We start from the raw sequence: 23857 nt of genomic DNA, 5'->3' as shown, positions 1-23857 counted from the left end.
GTATTTCTAGCTTACGTCTTTTTCTTTTATTTCGATTTACTTAACTTTTCTATTGTTGTTTGTGAGCTATCAGTCAAGTCCAGCGGCGGGAGCTGCTGTTGATGGTTGCGGCAAACAAGGCGCCTTGAACGCCACAGACCATTTGAAGAAAGCAGTAAGAGGCTATACAGAGTACCAGCGAGAGAAATGGATCTTGAAGCTGTATAATCCCGGCGGGGAAAGGGGAGTATGCAATATGTGGGGAGTTCTGTACCTTTACTTTTAACAGGCCCTTGGCGTTCTGCCAGCTTTTTTGAGCCTCACACTGCATTTTTAGTACTCCAGAGCCGTTGCAGAGTGGGGGGACAAAGCGGTCAATACGTAATCCATTTACGGTACTGCACTGCAAATTTAGGGTGATTTCATGGTTGGGAATGTCCCAGATCGGCCGCCTGCATAAATCTCAAGGCGCCCAGAGCCACACCGTGCACTGCACCTTTAGTCCCGACTCTCCGTAGTTGGGACCTATGGTGGCTGACAAGAGAGCTTATGCGTCCAGTCGAGAGGCGTCCCCGAAATTAAAGAGAGGGAAGATCTTAGTTTATGTGGAGATTGGACGACGTGCATAGGTATAGCCCTGGGTTAAGAATGGTTTCAATTTTAACATATACTACCACGGTCCCTATATTACACCTCTACGACGCAGGGTCATATCATACTTCATTTACTAGCATTGAGTCGGACAGATAGTAACGTCATCTATTTACATAAAATCATCAACGGCTTAGTAGTATTCGCGGCGAGAAGCCTCCTCAACCTGCTGCTTGGCATGGTGCTTAGCCTTCTCCTTGTCGATGAAGTCAAGGCCCTTGCTCTCGACCTCCTTATCGACGAAAGCTCCAGCGAAACCAGCGAGGAGCTCCTTGGCGTGGGCGTGGCTCTGGGGCTTGCCTGTTTTTGATACACATTAGCCTGCTGTCCTAGTGTCTCCAGGGTATGTGACGTACCGTTCTTCTCACAGTGGTGCTCGTAGGCACGCATGGCCTCCCAGGAGGCAGCACCGGAGACCAGCTCGTGGCTGAACTTGGACTTGTGCTCCTCGTTGGCGTGGTCGAGGTTGTGGTATTCCTGGTGGGCGCGGGCCTGGTGAGAGTCGTCGTCTGGTAGAGTTAGAAGTTGATCAAGTGGGCTCAATGGCAGACATACCGAAGAAACCCATTGTGATTGATGTGAATTGATGTAAGAGAGAAGTGTTTGATTGATGTGAGAAAGCTGAGTGTTCGGAGAGTAGATGAGAGATAGGGGGCAGCATAGGGGCACTTTATACCTCAGCAAGCGGGGTAGCAGAGCGATTATTGTGACATCCCAAGTCTGGACGAGCAATCGCAAGCCAGGAATAGCAGCGTGGCTGAAGCTGAGACGATAATCATCATAAACAGTCCATTAATTCGAAGCTTTATGGGGCCCACCCCCGTGGGTCGAGGGACAGGGGGACGGAGCCCTAATTGGCAGTGGGCGATGCTAAGCAGACGCCCAGCAGGCTTAGCCAGTCTTAGCGGCCTAATCGTGTCCATCCGTTCCATACAAGATGCAAATAGGCAGCAGCTTTTGCTTTCAATCTCGTAACCGCTCATTTGTCTCACCGTCTTCGTGGATGGTCTGAAATCGCGGACTTGCTCTCTTGTTAGGAGGCAAGGTCAACTGTATTTCCTAAGCTATTGCTGCACGCCAACATGAATGTCCATTCAAAGTCCCGGAACAACAGTGTCAAAGCTCTACGGACTTTGCTCCAGCTCGGCTACAGCAAACATCGTGCGCTACGGAGCCACGATCCTCCCCTGGATCGTCCTATTCCTCAGCCCTGCCCCTCTCACCCTCGTCGACCCCACCTGCACCAGCCCCAAATCGTAGCAGGCATCCCCTCAGCTCCGATCGAGCCGTCTGCATTCGCTAATTCGCGCCCAATCTGCCTCGGTGGTGCGTCACGATGGCTTCCACCGCCACAGGTAGAGAGCTCCTGTCTGGATCTTCTATCTCCAGCCGGGGGTCCCGGACTCCCAGTAAATGGACTGAATAACGATCGAGGATAGCATGAGTTTGTACACGGAGCACTCCGATCACGGCGTCACAGAAACATGACTGCCAGTCCAATTAGCCCATCCCTCTTCATAGCGAGTTACCGACTCTCAGCGCTCGACCCCTCGTACACCCCACTAGAGCAACTGTGGCACCAGCCCTTCCTGGTAGCGCCAATCATGGAGAGAATCTTCGGCCGAGAGTGTCGCGGGATTTCGCAAGGACAGCTGGCAATGAAAGATCATCACAACCGTACGTACACCGTTACTCGGAGGCTTCCTTGACGAAGAGTGTCGGAGTGATCTGGCGTAGATCGTAGCCCTATGGCAGTTGTCTCGGCTGCAGAAGGCGCTCGGCGTTTCAGGAGCTGCGAAGTAAACGTGCATTACGTAGAGCAATCTTCCTTGTAGTGCTCTAGTCTCCCTCATGAGGTACTCCAGCACTAATGGAGCACCCTCTTCAAGATCATGCCCCTTGAAAAGCTCCCGTCTGACTGTCACGTCTCGCCGGACTATAGAGGAAGCCCACCCCTCAGTATCCGAACCCTGATGGAGGAGTGGATTGTCTCATTTGTCCGCTGTTAATTTCCACGCTGGCGATACTCAAATGGCGTCCTCACCGACTCCCCTCCCAACAGCCTCTCCAACGCCCCCGTAAGACTCTCATTCGATGTCCTTCCCAGCGTCGTTCTGCCTGAACCTTCCAAGTAGATGGTCACATAAGTAACGACGAGGGCAGGTTTCATATCCAGCAATTGTTGACAAAAGCAGCGACTTTACATCAGGTGCTAATCCACATAGTTTTGTATTCGCTGCAGCACTGGAAAGACGATCGCGTTCGAATGTACTGGGGGGAGGGAATGCCAGTCATCTTTCTAGAATCTTTGCAGTTGTGTACTATTCAATAGAGCAGTTGGCAATGGGCCTACTTAGTATTGGTCAGCTATAGCGTAGAAGGATACTCTGTCGTATCCCCACACCGGACAATTCCCTTGGGACTCCATATTAAGAACGATATTGGTTACTTTCGCAGCCCAGGCCAGATGTGCCGCCACGATCACAAATCCCAGACCGTCAAGCATGAGGTATTTGGCCTGATCCTGGATATAAGCTGGGGGATTATCCATCGCCAGCTGCTCGATCCACGAACAGAATTGGCGGACTATGCCTGTTCAGACAACATCCTGGATAGGTTGTTACTATGTTCAACCCCCAGAGCAGAGATGTTGGCCATTTATATAGCCGGAAACGCCGTGTTCCAGGTGTTCGCCTGCTGCAAACTATGAAGATCATGAAGATCACACGTCATACGTTGTACTTGTTATTGCATATCGCATCTATTGACGATCTCAGCTACTCGGTATTTGTCTACCAGCTGCATGGCTGTGCTGGGTCGTGCTGACCTTTAGGAAAGACTGGCTGCACCTTCCACCATGCCACCAGATAGACAGCACTGCTGTTATATGTCTGAAAATGCTGCACGCACCACTGGAACTTCTTCAACTTGCCATATCATCGCGAGCACGCGAAAATCATGCCGAGATACGTGAAAATCGCACCGGCTGGCCCGCTCCCTTCGGATCCTCCAGCTTCTACCGCTCCTGAGGGTTCTACGGCTGCTGAGACGTCTGCTGCTTCCACAGCTCCTCCAGCTCCTCCAGCCCTTCCTGCTGTTCCACTTCCTCCGACTTCTCTAGCCCTTCCTGTTGTTCCACTTCCTCCAGCTCCTACAGTCGTTCCACCCCGTCTACCTTCTCCGCCACCGTTTCCTCCTGCCAGAATTGCCCCTCCTTTCGGTGCCCCTCCGTCTGATGCTGATATGTCTGGACGGCTTCGCCATCTCATCGCACAGAGGGGCAAACCACTCATCTGCCCTGGAGTCTATGATGGGCCCACAGCCAAAATTGCCATCGAACAGGGATTCAAGGCCTTGTACATAGTAAGAGCAACGACCGGGTCTAGCGGCACAGTACTAACAGCTGCAGACTCAAACCGGAGCGTTGGCCTCTCTCCTTGGCCGGTCCGACCTAGGCACGCCGGCTCCCGGTGAGATGACCAGAAATGCCCGTGTGATTGCGGGGATAGCCTATAAGTCTGGTGTTCCTGTTATTGCTGAGGTGCATCCGAGCTTTGGAGGTATATGTGGCCACATATTGCTAAGAGTACACTGCTAACCATTCGAAGGGTTGACTGTTGAACTGGCCACGAGAGCATATATAAGATCGGGCATTGCAGGTATTATTTTGTCAGACATCGAGCCAACCAGACTCACCACACAACGCCCGGAGACAAATGTCATGTCCGGTCTGGACTTTTACTCCTTGATCCACCGGGCTAGCGATGAACGCACACTGTTTAGTAAAGACATAGTCATCATAGCGCGATCGGTAGGGCGGGAGTCGCTAGGGTTTGACCGCACTGCTCGCCGGCTGAAGACTGTTACTACTCAAGGGGCAGATGTTGTTTGGCTGCAGGGGGCCGATCCCACAGAGAAACCAGCTTTCTATGAGCTCGTAAAAGACACTCCTGTGATGCACTGCATGGATGCACTGGATCACAGTCCGTACCCCCCTACCCTGGAAGCGGGCATTCACAATGATCACATTATCCTCTTTCCTGACGTGGTACTTGGGACTGTTCTGCGTAGCGTGCGGGAGTCTACAAAGTATCTCATGGAGCACAGCAGGAATCCGGCGTCAGCACACTACGATCCTCAGGACCTTGAGCGTCTGCTTGGGCAGATTCAAACAGACGGAGAATAGGCCTTGTGGATCATAAAGGGTTTACTTGTGTACACGTTGCTATTCCACCACCTGTCCCTCTAGAACGAGTCTTGAGGTGGCTTTCCTATTTTTTATTATTCAGATTGCCTGAGAGATGCCTCATTGTAACCAGAGTGTACATTAGGATTTAAATTAACACTTTCGAGGTGAAAACCTCTCTGAGAAGCAATCGTAGCCCATGGTGCGCATGACTAGAAACGCATAATGCAGTTGCCGAACGACACCGTCAATGAATGGCCAGCAATGATTTCGGCATAGCTGCTAATCTATGGTTCATGGTCGTGGTACTCTAAATGACCCTAAGTAGGGGTAATACGCTAAGTGATTCGCCACGTTCGACCCCGGGAGTACTCAGAATACTGAATCAAGATGAATCAAGATATGGGCAGAATTCTCCCAAAGATGTAATCAGCAAGCATTAACTGACGTGATCCCATCCCATGTCTCATCCCTGGTCTATATTTACCATCCCATCCCGCCCCCTTCCTTCATCCCTGTGTTAGAATTTAGAACCTCCACAGCCAGCCACCAACCCAGCCCAGCCAGTCTCGCTTCTCAAAATCCTTTCTACATAATATCAAAGCAATAAGAGCTGTTGAAGGCGGAGATTGAGCTTCACCGTAATATCTCCGCCGACCGCCTGACGCAGCCTGTTTCGGCCTCTTAGTTTGATAGTTTGATTACTTCTCTTCTGTTGAGAGGCTCAGCCTCGTCGTTCATCTGTGAAGATGTCACATCATGATAGTTAGAAAGGGAGGATAGTGAAACCAGGGAGATTTAGGTGTGGTGTCATGATGTCGTCTCGGTTTCTTGAGGGTTTGATAGATAGGGCACAGAAACGCAGGGCTAGGATGAGGATAGGACATTGGATGAGGTCATTTACTTCCCCTTTCTTCACGGAAATGTCTCACATCGTGGTGGCTGTCTCACGAAGTGCAGCGTGAGGTTTTGATGCAGGCAGGGGTAGAACGGATAGGATAGGCGAAGGGGAAGCCGAAGGGCAAAGGGGCACGGCCCTGTCGCTTTACCTCACTTCACAAGCCCTACATGTCTACTTGGAAGATCGCACGAGGAAGTTATATAAACGGCGACAGAACCGGTCTATCAACCTGATACTCAAACAAAATATAATCTATCCAAGCTCTAATACTCATCTATTAAGACAAGAAAACGACATCGCTCTCATCGCTATCGCTGAACATAAAGAAAGAAGAAAGAAAGAAAATGCACTTCTTCAAAACCACTGCGCTCCTCGCAGCCCTCGCCTCTCTCGTCGGCGCAGCTCCAGCCTCGTCCGCAGCGCTATCGCCATCTCCATCCCCATCATCCTGCACAACAGTCTACCCAACCATCGCGCGAGTCGACGAGTCCCTCCCAACAGCCTCCTATCTCTCCGGCTTCCACGTCTCACAAGAAAACACCGGCTCCAACAAACAAGACGTATTCGCCGAATTCACCATACCCGAAGGCGTCTGGGGGTGCACACTCTCCTACTACTTCCCAGCCGGCGAACCAGTCCACCGCATCGGGCCGGGGGCGGCACCACCAGCCGTGGAGGTGTTCTCCGTTACGGGCGCCGGCCCATTAAGTCGCACGCCTGCCGGGATCGATATCTCGTGGGACAATAGCCCGGCGGCGAAGAGCCTTGTTGGCAGTGTGCAGTTTGAGTCGAGTCCGTGGCAGGCGACGAGGCGGGTGGTTAATAGCTTTGCTTGTGAGGGGACGATGGCGTACAGGCTGAGTGTTTCGGCGGGGCAGATGGGGAAGGCTGGGGTGGAATTTGTGCAGAGTGAGGCGGCCGGGTTGAGGATGAGTTATAATTGTTGATTGTTTTCCTTTGGTTTGTTGGTTGGGTGGTGGTACATATTCATAGTTGGTGCTGTTGTCGATATTGTCGGACTGACTGCGCAACCATGGCCAGCCAGAGCGAGTCAGCCAGTCTTGAGTTCAAATGTATGTAATTAGCTTAAAGCAAGCCTATTGTCTTGTCACTGTGTCACGGCGTAGCGTTCATATGGCACGCCCAGTAGAAGGTCACATCCCGCGGAATCTGCGCGGCCTCAGGCCGAATCTCACTACCATATAGTCATAAACCACGATCCGGGGGCTCGGTGTGGCCGGTGCTGATCTCTCTGTACACGTTCTCGATACCGCCGACATCCTCGCCAAATACGTCCCCACCGGCGTGTTCCAGTGACTGCTTGTGTGCGGCATTGGCCTTGGTCTGCTCCATCAAGGTCCGGATTATTGAGATGGCCTTGCCAGTCTCCCACAGACCATCCTTTGCAGGGAGGCGAGGGTTCTGGAGTAGGGCGAAGGCGGCCTCGCGATTAACCGGGTCCGCCGTCTTGAGGCAGAGGAAGTAGAGGATGGCGATGAGCTGGGAGGAGAGGGTGAAGGTTTGGGAGCTATCTTCTAATCTTTCGAGCGAGAGGAACGCCTGGATATCCGCCAGCGTGGTGCGCAGGCTGTCGTTCGCCATCACGTCCGGGGCTGCGTATCCGAACGGTCCCTTTTGCGGCTCGTATGGGATGTTTTCGACGAGGATTGCGTGGTACATGCGCGATTGGATGCGCAGGAGCAGGGCGCGCGGTGGGAGTTCGGTGGGGAGCGAGCTGAGAAGCATGTTGAGGGCGAAGAAGAACCGGTCGAATTGCTGGTACAGGAGGAAGCGTTCCCGGAGGAGGCTTTGGGGAAACTCGACTAGGGGCTTGTGTTTGTGTGCGACGTGCGCGATGATATGGTGCATCAGCCAGTTTTGGAGCTTGGTTAGGACGCCCTCTGCCTCGTCGAGGCCGCTGAACTCGGTCGGGACGACGTGGACAGCGCCTGACAGTTCCTCTGGGCTCACTAGTGTCAGGATAGGTATTCGCTCGTCGTCGAATGTACTCGCGTGAATGTCCAGTCTCGCGAATATGGAGGTAAGGTGGGGCAGGAGGTCGTCGCCGGCGCCGTCGGTCGTTGGCGGCGGCGAGGTCGGAGAACCCGCGTTGGACCCCGAACTGGACCCCGGATTCGACCCCGGGCTGGATCCAGAGAGCTGCTGGGCGGTTTGGTATTGTTTTAGCAGGGTTATGCCATTATTCAGATGCTGCATTGCGGACGTGCAGTCCCCCATCAGGCTTTCAAACGCGTAGAACAGGACACTGCAGATCAGGGCCGTCTCTGGCGACGCGTCCGGCGAGCGAAGGTACAACCTAAGCTGGCGGTGGCACTTGGCCACTCTTTGCATTGCCGTCCCAGAGGCAGTCGCCTGGATGGTGTTACCCCCCTGGAGATAGTCGCGGTACAGAGCCGCAAGCGTGACAAGGGCATGGCGAACGACGGGCTGGTCGTGCGACCGCTGGAGAATGAGGCGCGACCAAAGCGTGGAGTCCGAGAAGCTCGAGAGGCCGCCGGCGGCTTCACAGCAGTAGAAATGCAGCAACTGGCGGTCGGCCTGGCTGCCAGGGACTTTGAACGGCAGATTGTAGACGCGAATCTGGAGGCGCGGCTCGGCCTTTTGCAGCTGGCCCTGCTCGGCGCTCTGGGGCTCGGGCGGCGCCGCAGGATAGCCCTCGCAGCGGCGGCCAGTGCGCGAGCAGTTCCTGCAGCTGGGCTTCCCCTCGTCGCACTTGACGCGGCGTTGTCTGGGACAAGATTAGCTCAGATCAGATCAGGGACCGGATGGTGGTGGAGGCTCGGCGGCCCGGTAGCGACCGTGGGCCAGTGACAGCGTACTTGCAGGTCTGGCAGCCCGTGCGCACCTTGGGCATGCTCTTCCTGGTGGTCTTCTTCATGGCTCGTATATTCGTGGTATCGGACATGGTGCACGGGGTGGATATGGAAACTATATTAATGTGTGGGCGGGAGAGTTGGAGACGCGAAGTCGCCAAGTTGGGGGCCAGCAGCCTCGCCGCATTGGGCCGGGTGGGCCTAGTAAGCCAGTGGGCCGGTCTAGCCGCTTTGGGGGTGCAGAAGATACGACGGCTGCGCACTAGGCCGTATTAAGGCAAAACGAATGTGGGCCGAGCCCCCCGGCTGCTGATTGGCCAGCCTGCCCCAAAACCCTGGCCCGATGGGGGCTGCCTGTAGGGCTTGGCATGTAGACAACTATACGAGCAGCCTCATAGGTACTCACTGTCGGTCAGCGTCAGGGTCAGCACTGGCGGCGCCATGGTATAAATAGGGGTGTAGTCACCTTGTACTCATCATCATATTGCCATCATCTTGTCATCACCTCATCTCATCATGTCTTTCAAACAGTTCCTCATCGCCGGCTTGCTCGTCGGCAGCCAGGCCACCACGCTCCCTCTGAGACGCCGCACTGCAGGTTCAACCGCACCCATGGTCGCCACAGAGTACGGCACGGTATTCGACGTCGAGGCGACCATCGGCGGCCAGAACTTCTCGCTGCTAGTCGACTCCGGCAGCAGCGACCTATACGTAATGGAGTCCAACTTCGCCTGTATCAACAAGACCAGCAACATGGAACTGCCTGCAACGGAGTGCAAGTACGACCTCAACAGGACGTACTCAATCTCCGACACGTACCAGCAGATCCCCAACCAGATCTTCGGCATCGAGTACGGCGCCGGCATCGCTAGCGGCGTCATGGCCTTTGAAGAAGTCACCATCGCAGGCGTCACCGTCCCCAAGCAGCGCGTCGCAATCGCAAACAAGTCCACTCCCATGGGCGACGGTGTCAACTCTGGTCTTATCGGGCTGGGCTACCCATCCATCACATCAGCGCACCCAGACAACACCACCGACAACTCGACCTACTGGTACCACCGGCTGCCATACAAGCCCGTCCTCCCTAACATGTGGGAGCAGGGGCTGATCAAGGAGCCATACTTTGCACACGCCCTGGCTCGCACCGCGCTCAGTGACTCCGGCCCTTCGTTCGGCGGATACCTCTCGCTAGGCGAACTGCCCCCCGTCGCGCACGACGACAACTGGGCCGTGGCCCCGGTCGAGGTCATGAAAGAGATCCCGCTCAACTACACCTCGAACAAGCGCACGCTGTCATACTGGGCAACAACGGTCACTGCCTCTCTCGGACAGAATACATCAAACACAGCGTCAGGAAATGATACCACTGCCGCCCCCTTCCAAGCCTTGTTCGACTCGGGCAACCCGCTCTCCTACATCCCCGCCCGCATCGCCGACCCCCTGAACAGTCTCTTCTCGCCGCCGGGGGTATACAACGACGAGGCGAAGGCGTACATCGTTTCATGCGATGCAAAGGCCCCGGAGTCGTTCAGCATCACCCTGGGCGGACAAGTCTTCACGCACGACGGTGCAGACCTCATCTACCAAACCGACGAGGGTGACGACGCGGTGTGTATCTCGGCCATTGGGAACAGTGATAACATCCGCCTGCTGCCGGGCCTGCAGCTGAATGTGATCGGCGTGCCGTTTCTCAGGAGCGTGGTGTCGGTGTTTGATTTTGGGAAGAACGAGATGCGGTTTGCAAAGTTGGTGGAGGATGTTATTGACAATGGGGGCAGCTCAAGAGTTCCTGGTAATGATGGCGCATGCGTTCCCTCGCGTTAGGGTTGGTTTATCTCGCTGATGGGTGTTGTTGGCATCATTCTCTAGACACCAGCAGTGTTCGCAGGTCTTTTGTCTGTATGTAAATGCAACCAGTACATGTATAGTGGAGGAATAATAGGTTCGATAATGTATAGACGCAGTTGTAGGCATAAGTAGGGGGTGTTTTCCTTGGCGTCATAGTAGCTGGTGGATATATCCATCAAACTATCTGACAGTTTCCAGACAGACAACAGTCCGTATATCATCTACCGATCCAGACGATATATAATTCCGAAAGAATAGACTAAGAACCAGTCACGCCCGGACCCGACCGGATCCGAATCCCACATCCGGCCGGAGTTCGTGATATTACACACTTATAACGATCATCCATCGCTGGTCCAATTGCAGCACTAATCAAATTGCTCCGTACTGACTCCCAACACACTAATAAACCTCCAGCCACGCCTCGACCGCCGCCGCCAGGGCCTCCTGAACCCACCCGCCCTGCTCATAGCGCTCCTCCGCATCAAACCCATGCTCGCCATCCCGAAACACCAACACAACCTTGCCATTCTGCTGGCTGTCAGTGCTCCCGCCCCCAGCGCCTCCAGCGACCTCACGCGCCCTAGCCACAAACGCTTCAGAGTGATGCGCCGGCACAACGCTGTCCTGCCGCCCCTGGATGACGTAGACTCCACCACGCGGAATCTGCACACCCGGATCCTCGAGGCGTTGGATCGGGGAGAGCAACCTGTGCGTCTCTGCCCCCGACTTCGAGCTGGACTCTTCCAACCCTCTCGTATACCACTCACCTAGAAGCCCGTGCTCGATCACCGCCAGCATGAGCGGGATATAGCTAGGCGTGTCAGTGGACGAGACCGGCTTGTTGGGGTCCATCGAGGCAAGATGCTCGTCCACGACGGAGACCGGGGTGCGCTGGCCAAACGGGAGGAGCGAGGCCGGGCGGGGGTGCGAAAAGTCGGACGACGACACGTCGACACAGGGGTAGAGGGCAGTGGCGGCGCGGACGTCGGGGGCGTGAGCGAGGGCCGTGTTGATGCTTAGGAGGCCGCCGGCGGATTCGCCGGCGAGCAGGATGCGCGTGAGGTCTAGCTCTGTAGGGGCGGAGTGTGCGGCGAGAAGGCCGTGGATGGGACTGGTGGGTGATTGGAGCCAGGCCCAGAAGTCCTCGATGTCGTTGTAGATGTCGAGGCCGGTGGCTTGGGGCAGGAGGCGGTAGTTTGGGGAGATGATGATGGCGTTGTGGTGCAGGGCGAGGTCTGAGAGCCATTGTGACCAGAAGCCGGGGAATAAAGAGTCTCCTAGGACCTGTAGCGTCAAAACTGTAAGATACTGTTTACACATATTCTAGAGGTGGTATCGTAGAATCGTACCAGTCCCCCGCCGTGGAAGCGGACGATTGTGGGCCGTTTCCCTGAGTACGGCGTCTGGGGCACCAGGATGTCAGTGCGGATGGCATGGTCGCCTACGTGCTTGTACGGGGTCTGGATGATGTCGAATCCTCGGAATTTGGGATCTGCGAGGTCGGCCATGTTGCGCGGTTGCTGGTGTAGCTGGAGCGTGAAGCGGCGGATCTTATATTTGACCTTTTATATTGAATCTTAGGACAACGCAGATATCTGAGCTTACCAATTGCAACCTAATAACTTAACTAGTGAGTGTCTCTCTTTGTTAGTGATCAATCACCCCGCAGTCTCCGATAATCGGGCCGAGGTTCACAAATGCCAATAGTATGGCACCATATTTGTACCTGGACCAGCTTAAAATATACATTGTTAATCGCTCGACTTTAGCCGGTTTACAGCTACAGTCAGGGACGAGAGGGTATTGTATGCTAACTTTTGTTGACTTAATGTGTGCTAGTGCTTATCAGGACACTTTAAAATCATATACAGATATATATTTTATTCTCCATTTCAAGCTTCCCACTCTTAGCTGCTCGTCCCCCACCTAGTCGACCCCCATCTACGAGAAGACTATGACAGGACTACATCAAGCATATAAATTTACAAATATTTAAACCCGCCATGTAATTGTAATTGAGCAGAAAAACTTAGGATTACTGTGAATTGATACTCCCAACAATCAACAGCAAGTCACCCACTCCCATATCCAACCAAGCTAATTCCGTAGTGTCACAAACCGAAGCCATAACATCCGTCCTGCACGCCTACGGGGCCGCTCTCAAAACTCGAAACGTGGAAGACGCAGTCGCACTATACACCAAGGACGGCGTCATCATGCCACCGCACTTCCCCGCAAGCGCGGGCGAGGACTCCCTACGCGAGTCCTATACGCGCATCTTCTCAACCATCCACCTCCTCATATCCTTCCAGATCGAGGAAATCGTTGTCATGTCTCCGGAGTGGGCGTTTGCTAGGACGACGGCTGAGGGCACCAAGACGATACTGGCTACGGGGGGATCGGAGCCGCACTCGAACCAGGAGCTGTTTATCATGAAGAGGGAAGATGGGAAGTGGTTGATTGCGAGATATGCCTTTTCGAGTATGAAGCCGCTGGTGCAGAATGGGGTGAGGAGGAGCTGATTGTTCTACCGGTATCAGAAGGGAGTATTAGTGATTGTTATTGGGGCAGAATAATCATGTTAAAGATTAGAGGGGAGTGCAGAACGGAACCAACCAGGAGATAGTATATTCAATCTAGTGCTATGGAAGCTATCTCCGCAATATATAATAGCACCGCAGCGTATTCGAGAATTGGCTTCACCAAGTAGTACGGAAAATGTGACCTCATAGACCCCGTCCAGCTGCAATCACATCAACGACCAACTCCCTGAACGCAAGGCCGAGTTGGGCCTCGCGGTTCTGGTCACCTTGGATATTGAAATCCCCCTCGAGACACCGCCGCACAGCGTCTGCATAACACTCGCCCATGAGCCAGGGGATTGTGTCTCTAGTACGCTGCAACAAGGTCTCACGTATCTTGACGGGCAAATAGACACCTTCGCACATTGTGTCCACTGTTTTCCAAAGGGCGATTTCGACCAGTACCACGCCAAGCGAGTATATGTCGTGCCGGACCATGAACCTGTCGCTGGGGTGCCCTTGACGCTTCGGGTGGCGATACAGGTTGGATGCCCGGTCCGCGATTGAATTGACCTTTAGGGTCTCCCCATTCTGCTCGCGCGCATAACACCATCCGATGAGGTGTGGGATTTGACCATCTCCATCCGGGTTGTTGGACATGATGACCGAGTGACTTGATATCCCCTTGTGGACCCAGCCGAAGCCATGGATCCCGGAGACAGTCGCCGCAAGCTCTGCAGCGAGTCGAAAGCGCTCGCCCAGCGAGGGTTTGGGCATGGGATCATCTCCACGGCTGACGGCGGACTGGCGGATCATACCGTGCAGCGTTTCGTGCTGCTTAGCTTCGTCTCCGGTATGAGGTTCCGGACATCGGTATACAAAGCCAGTGCGACACTGGGCTACGTCGTCGACGTATCCGAAGCAAGGCAGGACCCGGAGTGTCGATGAACGGCCAGGTCCATCTACCTTCGTGAACGCGGACTGCATCGCCCACGCGAGCTTGCGGATGGGTATCTTCAACTCAGAGAATGCGCCATCACAGGCGCCCATCAAGACCGCGTCATACGAACGGTATTCCACAATGACGCTGTGGGTCTGGCCCGAGTGGTCATCGTATTGGGCATGCACAATATCGGAGTCGGTGGTGAATTCCTGGCCCATTGGCCGGAACCTGTCCCAGTCCAGGGTATCGAAATCGGCTGGCGGATCCTGGAGGCCAAGAAGCCGGCGTGCTGTTGCTTCCTGGAGCCACTGATCTTCTTTTTTCCTGTCGAGAACCTCCTTGAACCAAGTGTCTCCGGCGGCCAGGCCGATCATCAAAATGTGATTCAGGGTCGCCCGAAGCTCATGTGCATGGCCAGTGTAAACTCGCAGCACCTCTAGGATCCTGTCCCTGTCAAAGACGCCCCAGTCCAGGTACCGTTTCTTGATTTCCTTGACCTTCTTCTGCACCCGATGGCATACGACGGCCATCCGTCCCACTATATTCGCGGTATCGCCCACCACCTGCTCCCATCCCTCGGACTCAACCACTTTGTACTTGCGTGCGATGGAGTAAAACTCCGCCATGGCCTGTAAAAGCTTCCGAGAGGTGTTTTCGACTTTCCCCTGGAAACTGGCGACGGGAAGACCGCGCGGCTGTCTGAACAGCCCGCTGTCATCGAAAAGGAGCAACTTGCAGGTCTCCAAGAATCCGATCTCGTCGTCGATCTGGCTCTGGATATCGACCGTGTCGGCATCCATGGTTTTGGCGTTTTCGACAACCGTGCGGATGAACACGATGATGTGGTAGGCATCTTTCATCAGCGTGAACGCGGTGCTTGCAGCGTCCATGTTAGATACCGCGTGATAACGAAGGACGATTGCGAAAGGATATTTCCAGTGGACGGGGATACGGAGGAAGGATATTAGATACGATTTCGGTCTTGCGGAGTCTGGAAAGCCTGTGCTATTCTGGTGGTGATGCCAATCTGTCCACATATGGGTGGGAAATGGCCTTCTGTGGTAGGCAAGTAACAAACCAGATATCGGAGAGGGCAACGTTCCTAGGCGATGGAATTGCTCAATATGAGGGATAACGATGGGTGAAGAACGTTCTTTCCAGGTCCTAGGGGGGATGGCTGACAGCGAGGGTTGCCTGCCCCTCCAGCGAAAAGGCCTTTGCCCTAATTGGGCCAATGCGCAAACGCGAAAGGTGTGCACCAAAGAAGGTCTGCTGATACCAAGCACTGGATGTTGAGATCCGGAAGCAGCAGTGATAATTCATTGATCCGCTGTATTTTCGATTCTATATCTGTGGATGAATGAGAGTATACATACATTCCTTTTGTTGCTGTTGTAGACTTATACAACACCATATTCTCTATCCAAGGCGACGTGTGGAACAATCAAATAAAGGCATTTCACGATGAGGTCATATCTAAATAAAGAGGCTGTTCCAGCATTGAAGGCATTGGGTGGCTTTTGTCTGCTCTTCTATGAGACAAGGGTCAATTGGAGCCCAATAGTTTCCTTTCTACCCTCCTGTCTTAGACTCTTTATATTAGTAAAATTTACCAGGCCTCGGCATTCTGGCCACAAACTTGCAGTAGCTATTAAATCTGCCATCCTTTCCATAAAGGTGTCAAAATAATTTCCCTACGTCGAATATATATACCTTACACCCCCTTGCTTTCATTCTGCGTTCTATATGAGCCACATACCGTATACGTCCTTCGTCATGGACTGTCAGGACAACAAGTTCACCAGTATCGTAACCAAAGAGGACATCCGCATCAAGCCTATCCAAGGCCCACCAATAAGCCGTGGTGTTGACAAAGTCCTCTATACCTGCAAATCTCTTAACCCAGAAAGTTTCGAGGTTGCAAGAAAAACAATCCGCATTGTGAGTGACAACGGATACACAAGCGATAGTGATAACCCGGTTAAGGCAGAAACCGATGAGTTGGAACAGCTCGATCACCAGCATTGTGTTCGCTTCGTCGATGCATACAAGGCCGACAGCGCCGACCAAGGAAGGCGAATCTACATCTTGACGAGCCCAGTCGCCGAGACGGATCTTGGAGCACTTTTAGAGAGTGTCTTGAGCCAATGTAAGCCCAACGAGATCCCTTCCTTGTTCCGATGCTTGATCAACGGATTGAACTATATCCACGGCAAAGGGACAGTGCATATGGACGTAAAGCCGAGCAATATTTTGCTCCTGCGAGGACATGTCTACTTCACCGACTTTGGAGCAGCGGTCAAGGGTCCCAAGCCAGGCGACCGAATAACTGAGCGAGGTGTGCCTAGGACACGAACAGAAGCGTACTGCGCCCCCGAAGTGGAAGCAGGACATCAGCCACAGACGTCTGCAGATATCTTCTCCCTCGGCGCAGTATTTCTGGAATGCCTAACTGTCTGTTGCGATCCCGGTTACTTCAAGAGGTTTAAGGGAGCATACGAGGGCGGAGACCATGACGACGAGTTTTCTTGGGCAGGGTGCCATGCAGAAGTCCTTGAAAAGGCGGGACAGAACGTTGACAAAAAGAATTCAGGATCATGGTCTAAGTTCAAGTCTATGCTGCTTCTATGCCAGTTAATGATGAGCCCCATAGGAAGCCAACGGCCTTCGGCATCCGCTCTCTTTCAGTGTTGGACGTATGCAGACTGCCTCGGACTGCCAAAGTCACTGTGCAGCTCGGAGGAGTGCAGAAGCGTCACGACCTTCCAGAATCTTGACGAAGCGCTACAAGAGGCCCTGGTGGCTGGCCACTGGCTAGCAGCTGAATTGCTCTGTCATGCTGGAGCGGACGTGAATACCAGATGGAATGTGCAAGGTCACGCATCCTGGGATGGTACTGGAACTCTTCTACATCTTGCGGCCTCCCAAGGGAATACCAGATTCCTCACCTTCCTCCTAGACCAAGGGATCGGAGTCAACGAGGCCGACTCTAGAGGTTCGACGCCACTGTATATTGCGGTCGGAAACGGCGACGAGGACATGATCAACGCACTGTTAGAGCGAAAACCCAAGATCAATGCCGTGAACGACCGGCTAAAAACACCACTAGATGTGGCAAACGGGGAAAAGCGCCGAAGCATAATCAGCTTACTACAGAGGGAAGGCGCCGTCAGAGGCGATATGGTTTGTGACGAAGATTCAGCCAAAGCATGCCGTGGATAGGGTTTCCTGTTTACAACATCTAAGAGGCTCTCCTAAACAGAGTGTTGCTTTAGTTTTTCTATAGTCTAAAGACAGTTAACTATATAAATGGTCAACGGTTCAATAATTGGGAATCTTACAGCAAGTACTGCATTAATTACTGCACTAGGAACCAACCAGGAACGTCGTAGTTAGAAAGTCCATCATTATATGCACTCGACGCAGAATATGCAAGACTGTTCTTGCCTAATGACACAGATCTCGCCAGGAAATAACAACTACTAGAGCCCGAAAGGATTCCCACTAACCGTCCAGCCTTCGCAACAGAGACACTCGATGTCCGGGAAGGGCTGCTCCCGTTGGATACGTCGTCGTTGAAGGACTACATCTGTGTTGGAAAGGGGCATGTCTGACTCCTCTCGCAGCCCGCGATTGTACCACGTCTGCAACATGCCAAAGGTCACTGTGCTGAGATTAGGTAGGGTATCGTCGACCACCCACCGATGAACTGCCTCGACATACAATTCCTCCCAGTCCGTACAATTACCAACGCCATCGTCGTGTATAATGTAAAGGCCCTCCAAGCTCGGTGGGAAGAGGTGCTGAGTAGGCGGGCTAGTCCACGGAACCAGATTTCCTTCGACAATATCCACGGTGGTGGCTAGTTGCTGTAAAACAGAAAAGGATCGGAAATCCGCCGGTGAGTTTGGAGTCCTCATACAGGTGTCGTTGGGGAAGTCAAGGTCCAAAGCATGTAGTGAATGTGCCTGTTGTGCAATGGATTCTATGTATTGCTGTCTGACATTGCCCGCGCGGAGCGTTAATTGACGAATCGTGCCCTTGAATGTGAATCGTCGGAGGGTCCTTGGGACCGCTAGGATTTTGCCCAGAGCTTCGGTTCCAATATCGCATCCGCGCATGGTAAGTTCTTCAAGGGAGGTGCTGTATCTCCTGGTCTCGTTAAAACAGCAGAAATCTTGCATGGTGGCTGCATAGATGGAAAGGCATTTCAGATATGGGTGGAGGAAGATAGAGTCCCGCAAACCAAGGTCCCAGCGTTCACCGTTGCTCAGATTGAGCTCGCCTAGGATCGAGATTAGCTTAATGTGGGTGATAAAAGTAAAACACACGCTTTGTAAGGTTAGATGGGATGTTGAGGGTCTTTTGAAGATAGCGTCCCAATGGCCATTGTCACTTGGGCGATGTTAGCAAAAACTTCACGGAGAATACATACAGGTCTGTAGATTCATTAGGATCGGAGACGACACTGACTGCAGGAAAAGTGCGTGGAACTTTGCGCATTCTTCCAGCTGCCGAGTCTTGGTGGTGTGCGTCGACACCTCCTGGTTTAGTGCTATTGCCAAATCCTCGTAAGAGTCCTCGTATGCATAAGCTCGGATTGCCAGCCTGCGAAGCCCATCCATGTGGGTGAGCTGCGTCGACAGAGCCTCTGCATATTGAGGATTCTCAGAGGGCGCCACCGGGAGATCGGGCAGCTTTGGTCGCCATGTGTAGAGCTTTGTTAGGGAATTAATCCTATCTCGACCGGATATCACTCCCTGATGATAGTGCACTGTCAAGGACTTGACATGCCTGGCGAGGTCAGGCCTTTCGTCCAAGCATGCTGCAAAAGAGCTACCTTTGTCGTCCTCTATGCGCGGGTTCCGATAGACCTCCGGCGCCACGACATCATAAAGACGACGGCATATGCAGCGTAAGCGAGTCAGGGAGGCGCGATCAAGGTAGATAAATATCCCCATCAGCAACTCGACCGGCAAGTTGTGAAGTCGAGAGGTTTGATTCATTTCCGCCATGATCTACGATGAATGAATGGGGGTGGAAGTACTCGGTACACAAGCGGGTTTAAGTAGAGCCAATATCAAAGGGCACATCAGCTTTTATACTTTAAGGATGCTTTCATGTTGTTTCAGGAACTGGAAAGAATCACGAGTCCGCCCCATTTCCTTCGTGACTATAGCGCGCAAGTTTCGAGAGTTCCTTGTTGCCTGTCATATATCCGGGTCGTTATCTCGACGTACTCTGATCTAGTGATGTATTAAAAGCAGCGAAGCCCCCCCGCGTAGAAAGCTGTAACGTGAAATCCTCACTTGTCCCTTTTAACTAGCCGTTTCACAGAATGACTCCGCGGCGTCTTTGGATTGAGAACCAATGGTGATTGTGTCGAGTATGTAAACAAAGGCGTCTCAGCCATATGGACAAAGGGACATATATCAAGGCAAATAATGCATCACGCTAAGCACTGTTTCAAACTCATTATATTGCCAATGAAGCCTTTGTTAGTTGATGATGCTCAAACCTTTCTCTTCCATGGTCTCACTAGGGCTTGCACCGAATTCCTAATCATTTATAATCCCCGTCCAGCTGTGATCCCATCTACTACTAAAATGGCGCTTTGAAGATGAAACCAAATGAATCTATTCAGAATGAATGCTTTTTCATTTCAAAAGACAAGTTACATCGCCGTGCCACTGACTAGAACTCCTGGTCCATTGAGCCTGCCCTACAAGCGGCGACCACCCTCCACTGCATCCATGACGAGCTTACGCAAGGCTACGGTGGCCTTGGTCTGCTCGTCGCAGTCCCGGTACGTCCCGATGCTGTTTTTGAGGCATTCCCTAACAGCGTCGGCATACAATTGACCCATTTTGCTGGGAAGGTCGCGTTCCGCCTTCCCGGCCAAGGCGGCTGATATTGTTCGCAGCGATTCCGGATCTGTGGCCTGATATGAGGGCCCGGACTCAGAATCATATATATCTGCCACCACAGTCCATAGACCGATTTCCAGCAACACCATTCCTAAAGAGTAGATGTCCCGAGTAGCATTGGGGTTGTGGCTTTCTTCGACCCCTAGGGGCGGGTGCCGGTAGAGAGTGTGATCGTGAGCGGGATTATCAACGACTGACTCGGTCCCATCGGTTTCTTCCGCGGCGTACTCCCATCCAACGAGCTGTGAAAACCGCGGCCTTTCGCTTGTAGGCAGCTGCATGATCACAGAATGGCTTGAAATGTTCCGATGGACGCACCGGAAGTTGCGCAGGCCGAAAACCATCAACGCGAGATGCGTGGCAAGCATGAAACGATCGCCAAGGGTATACTCCCCGGCTGCAGCGCTAGACTCGCCGTGGTTCCGAATCGTCTCGTTGAGCGAGGTCGACGGGGCGTTTTCATCAAAGGCCGGAAAGATGAATATATCGCGGCGCCTGGCTGGATCGTGTTGGTATCCAACGAAAGGAATCGCCTGGGTAGTGGTCTGGGAGGAGGCTTGGACCGTATCCGACAGAGCTGCTCTATGCAGGAATCAAGAAAGCTGTCTGGTAGAGTGCAGCGCGTCCTCATGTGTTTGCTCTCCGTACTGTCGGAATTCCACCCTAACTCGGCATGCCCTTCCATTCTCTTCGGTGTACGATCCCACAATGTGACTGTCTGCCTCTTCATTGTCAATCTGCAGTCTTCCTCCGAGAGCCGTGAACTCGTCTGGCAGCATGGGTATGGAGGCAAATAGTGCTCTCGCCTGCTTGCGGTTCGCAACCTCTCGTAGGCACCCGTCGTCGAGAGCAGCTAGTGTCAACAGCATGAGTTGTCGTCTCATGAAGGTTCTGGGTGTACGCGCTGTACTGCTTAAGGACATCCATTGTCTTCCTCTTGCCGCAGATGGCCCAGCTGACCCTTCGCTTCGCTCGCTGGCACAGGCTACCAGCTTCGTCGGCTGATTCAGACTCCTGATACTCTTCAGCTATCGACTTGTATTCGGAGAACAGGCGACCCATGGACGAAAGGTTGCCCTGGGAGACGACGATGTGCTCGGAAATGTTTTCGTTGCGGATAAAGTTGCCGTCATCTTCGACAAAGAGTGCTTCGAACGAATGGAGGAAAAGAAGATCTTGCTGGAACTTCTGAGCGATTTCAGCATACGACTTGTTGAACTCAGCCATGCTTTGGACTTTGTCCGTGACGAATTCGGCGAAGGTACGTATATGGATGATGATGTTGATTGCGTCCATACTGAGTGGGAGCGTAGAATGGCGCACGTTTGTATGAAGGGATGGGATATCGGTAACCAGAGTGATCAAAGCCCAATGAAAAGAAGCTTGGAAGAAAAGCAGATGTGGCTCTGTCCATTCCAAGTGCCTCATCGACTTTTGGGACAGGGGGAAATAGAGCTGCCCCTCCTGCAAACGCGCGAGCGTTGCACCTCTGCTGTCCGTACCTGGTGGCTTTCCGCGCACCATATCGACTGGACAGGCGCTCTAGCCTTATGAGACTCTGAAAATGAAGATTCAGGTATTATTTTCATGGCTGCGGGTGTGTTGTGCTATTGTATAAGGCTGTTGATGGGTGATCCAGGTCCGATGACTTCTACAGAGTGAATTTGCTGCCGAACAGCATATATCTAGACGCAATTTACTCTGAGAAAAATTGGTGAAATTGACGCAATAAGGAATAGGCACTCTAGTAGCCTTTGTAGGCGCCTAGTGCCTGTTATCAAAACTTACACTGGTTGCTAAGCTCACTCCGCGTACCCCTAGGGACTTGTAATCCCACTTTCAGGATACCATGAATCGGTGGGAACTAGGAACTAGAAACAGACAGAAAGGACGGTTGTAAGATGGATATACGGACATGTTTAACTTCAATTCCTTCAATAAATGGTGGATAAGTTTGGACAAAATGGGCAGACAGCAAAAGTCACCAACGCAACATAAAACATTCGGGTCATCGAAATATTACTTAGGTAAAAGAGAGAATACCCACTGTATGGTATCACCGCCTGGCCACAAGCTACCCTTGCTATGGCATTTCATAGATAATGTAGCGCCGGAAGCAATGCAATCTCGCGGTTAGAGTCACAGCACGAACATTTTTCACCGGCCGGAAGCTGTGGCAGAGGTGCTGGACACTTGTATGGTTCCCTCTCGAATGTGATAATCCTACTGGGGCTGTCGATTTGCCATGCCTCCGGCACCCCACAGTCATTGTCGGTGGGATGATTGATGAAGACAACCGAAGTCAGGCTGGGTAGCGCGCCAGTAGCCGCCCAGCCCCGGATGGCAGATCTATATGGGCTTTCCCACTCTGAGTCGCGATGACGTGATAGGTACCGGAGACGAAGTGTTTTCAAACTGGCTGGGAAAGGATTAGTAGCCGGGGGATGGGGCCTCAGGACCGGGTTTCCTTCAATGACCTGCGTGACTGTCGTCAGCTCCTGTAGGGAGCGGAATGCATGGAAATCCACGGGTGTATTTGGGGCATGCTCCCGTAGAAATGGGTAGAGGACGTCCAGTGGGAGGCAAAGATCTAACGCAACCAGTGAGCGTGCCTGCTCCTGGATGGAATCAATGTACGACTGTCTTGGGGCATCTGAATAGGCCCGTCTCCCGGGGATTCTTCCATTGAACGTGAGTCGTTTTAGGGCCTTTGGTATCGTGAGGATTCCGCGCAGACTGTCTGGGCTGATGTCACAGCCGCGCAGAGTGAGCTCTTCAAGCACTGTGCTATGCCTGTAACATTCGTCCAGATATCGAAAAGTGCCCGATTTAGCACCCGAAATCGAAAGACGCTTGAGGTGTGGATGCAGGAAAGTCGCGTCACGCAGCGACAGATCCCAAAATTCATCTACGTCAAAGAAGTTGAGAACGCCTGGCGAATGTTAGCTTTAGCATGGAGCTAAGGGAGAACTCCTTCGGGGATAAAGGGTGAGCAAGCGTACATACAGGTCTGTAAGTTGGTGAGGATGGGAGAGGAAGCAGACTTGATGAAAAGATCTTGGAATTTGGTGCATGCCCCCATCCACTTGGACTTGGTACAATGCGCGCGATGTTCCTGGTCGAGCTTTGCCAGTTCGGCTCCATAGCATACCTCGTGGCTATTTCCCTTGATCGCGAGCGATTGAAGTTGTTCCATTTGTGCAATCAGGGGCGAGAGATCCTCCACATACGGGGGGTCCCGAATTATGTCATAGCACTTGGGGAGACAGTCTGTCAGGCCCATATGGTAGTGGACAGTCAGCGATTTCACATATCTGACAAACTCGGGGTTTCGCTCGAACCGGTCTATGACGGACGGGCGATTGAGCTGGTCTATCAAGGTGGCGGCCACTTTGTCCCGGTGCATTATCGGCAGGGCGACAGCACGAATGCGGCGACACACGCGACGAACATTGCGCCAGTGAGCCCCTCCGACATAGGAGAAAATCTGTAACAGCAGCTCATTGGGCAGTCTCAACAATGGGGACTTCTGGTCTACCTCCATGGTGGCAGCTTTATTCTTTAGGAATGCTTAATGCTTTTCGAGGTGTAGGTGCGCCTATAAATAGAATAGGCATCAAAGAGCAGAGAACACGTCTTCAAGCCACTGTGAATGAATAGCAATATCGTGTCTTTATATTACTATCTTTAACAATGATTATGAGCCTCTAAGTATTAGCCTTCACAACCTCGACATCTCACTGCAATACATATCTTCACATGTCAATTATAAGGCGACCAGATCGGGAACGGACCCCAGGTAGAGTGCCTAGGATACCAGGGTTATATGAATATAAAGTAACTGTATTGCCACAAATTCTGCTGCAACGTCGCCTTATTATCCTGGATGCCCGCGGGGGATGAATGGTCGCAACCTAGTAGTGTAAATAGAAGGGCAGCTTGCCTAAATTCATGAGAATACTGTGTTGTGACACAATTAGGTGAAATATGTTGTTAATACAGTTAAAACCATCACTAGTACTAGAATAGCCCTAGTTCGATACGGCATAACTCGATATGATAG

General features: G+C 52.7%; 13 protein-coding genes across 13 annotated transcripts; 5 read left to right on the top strand and 8 right to left on the bottom strand.

Annotated features, from left to right (window-relative positions):
- Positions 1–763: 763 nt before the first annotated feature.
- On the bottom strand, positions 764–1198 carry APUU_41623S (DUF3759 domain-containing protein; the record flags this gene model as incomplete). The annotated part of the gene is made up of 3 exons (XM_041704827.1): positions 764–930; positions 987–1139; positions 1186–1198. The coding sequence occupies 3 exons, from the start codon at positions 1196–1198 to the stop codon at positions 764–766; spliced, it is 333 nt and encodes a 110-aa protein (XP_041557373.1).
- A 2390-nt stretch (positions 1199–3588) lies between these two features.
- On the top strand, positions 3589–4816 carry APUU_41622A (uncharacterized protein; the record flags this gene model as incomplete). The annotated part of the gene is made up of 3 exons (XM_041704826.1): positions 3589–3993; positions 4040–4190; positions 4239–4816. 3 exons carry the CDS (start codon positions 3589–3591, stop codon positions 4814–4816), a joined length of 1134 nt encoding a protein of 377 aa, XP_041557372.1.
- Positions 4817–6061: 1245 nt separating this feature from the next.
- APUU_41621A (uncharacterized protein) lies at positions 6062–6664 on the top strand (the record flags this gene model as incomplete). Its single annotated transcript, XM_041704825.1, has 1 exon — positions 6062–6664. The coding sequence occupies one exon, from the start codon at positions 6062–6064 to the stop codon at positions 6662–6664; it is 603 nt and encodes a 200-aa protein (XP_041557371.1).
- Positions 6665–6923: 259 nt separating this feature from the next.
- Positions 6924–8643, bottom strand: APUU_41620S (Zn(II)2Cys6 transcription factor; the record flags this gene model as incomplete). The annotated part of the gene is made up of 2 exons (XM_041704824.1): positions 6924–8466; positions 8558–8643. 2 exons carry the CDS (start codon positions 8641–8643, stop codon positions 6924–6926), a joined length of 1629 nt encoding a protein of 542 aa, XP_041557370.1.
- Positions 8644–9067: 424 nt separating this feature from the next.
- Positions 9068–10375, top strand: APUU_41619A (uncharacterized protein; the record flags this gene model as incomplete). The annotated part of the gene is made up of 1 exon (XM_041704823.1): positions 9068–10375. The coding sequence occupies one exon, from the start codon at positions 9068–9070 to the stop codon at positions 10373–10375; it is 1308 nt and encodes a 435-aa protein (XP_041557369.1).
- Positions 10376–10801: 426 nt separating this feature from the next.
- Positions 10802–11910, bottom strand: APUU_41618S (uncharacterized protein; the record flags this gene model as incomplete). Its single annotated transcript, XM_041704822.1, has 2 exons — positions 10802–11686; positions 11752–11910. The coding sequence occupies 2 exons, from the start codon at positions 11908–11910 to the stop codon at positions 10802–10804; spliced, it is 1044 nt and encodes a 347-aa protein (XP_041557368.1).
- A 200-nt stretch (positions 11911–12110) lies between these two features.
- APUU_41617A (YybH family protein) lies at positions 12111–12924 on the top strand (the record flags this gene model as incomplete). Its single annotated transcript, XM_041704821.1, has 2 exons — positions 12111–12207; positions 12512–12924. The coding sequence occupies 2 exons, from the start codon at positions 12111–12113 to the stop codon at positions 12922–12924; spliced, it is 510 nt and encodes a 169-aa protein (XP_041557367.1).
- Positions 12925–13128: 204 nt separating this feature from the next.
- Positions 13129–14757, bottom strand: APUU_41616S (uncharacterized protein; the record flags this gene model as incomplete). Its single annotated transcript, XM_041704820.1, has 1 exon — positions 13129–14757. The coding sequence occupies one exon, from the start codon at positions 14755–14757 to the stop codon at positions 13129–13131; it is 1629 nt and encodes a 542-aa protein (XP_041557366.1).
- Positions 14758–15643: 886 nt separating this feature from the next.
- On the top strand, positions 15644–17089 carry APUU_41615A (uncharacterized protein; the record flags this gene model as incomplete). The annotated part of the gene is made up of 1 exon (XM_041704816.1): positions 15644–17089. One exon carries the CDS (start codon positions 15644–15646, stop codon positions 17087–17089), a length of 1446 nt encoding a protein of 481 aa, XP_041557365.1.
- Positions 17090–17349: 260 nt separating this feature from the next.
- On the bottom strand, positions 17350–18882 carry APUU_41614S (F-box protein; the record flags this gene model as incomplete). Its single annotated transcript, XM_041704815.1, has 2 exons — positions 17350–18152; positions 18303–18882. The coding sequence occupies 2 exons, from the start codon at positions 18880–18882 to the stop codon at positions 17350–17352; spliced, it is 1383 nt and encodes a 460-aa protein (XP_041557364.1).
- Positions 18883–19589: 707 nt separating this feature from the next.
- On the bottom strand, positions 19590–20075 carry APUU_41613S (uncharacterized protein; the record flags this gene model as incomplete). The annotated part of the gene is made up of 1 exon (XM_041704814.1): positions 19590–20075. The coding sequence occupies one exon, from the start codon at positions 20073–20075 to the stop codon at positions 19590–19592; it is 486 nt and encodes a 161-aa protein (XP_041557363.1).
- A 451-nt stretch (positions 20076–20526) lies between these two features.
- On the bottom strand, positions 20527–21090 carry APUU_41612S (uncharacterized protein; the record flags this gene model as incomplete). Its single annotated transcript, XM_041704813.1, has 1 exon — positions 20527–21090. The coding sequence occupies one exon, from the start codon at positions 21088–21090 to the stop codon at positions 20527–20529; it is 564 nt and encodes a 187-aa protein (XP_041557362.1).
- A 797-nt stretch (positions 21091–21887) lies between these two features.
- Positions 21888–23338, bottom strand: APUU_41611S (uncharacterized protein; the record flags this gene model as incomplete). The annotated part of the gene is made up of 2 exons (XM_041704812.1): positions 21888–22726; positions 22801–23338. 2 exons carry the CDS (start codon positions 23336–23338, stop codon positions 21888–21890), a joined length of 1377 nt encoding a protein of 458 aa, XP_041557361.1.
- Between the last annotated feature and the right edge of the window lie 519 nt (positions 23339–23857).

This window comes from Aspergillus puulaauensis, chromosome 4 (genome assembly GCF_016861865.1).
Source record: "Aspergillus puulaauensis MK2 DNA, chromosome 4, nearly complete sequence".
NCBI classification, from domain to species: Eukaryota; Fungi; Ascomycota; class Eurotiomycetes; order Eurotiales; family Aspergillaceae; genus Aspergillus; species Aspergillus puulaauensis.
Note: the sequence above shows the minus strand (reverse complement) of the source record. Positions and strands in the feature narration are given on the sequence as shown.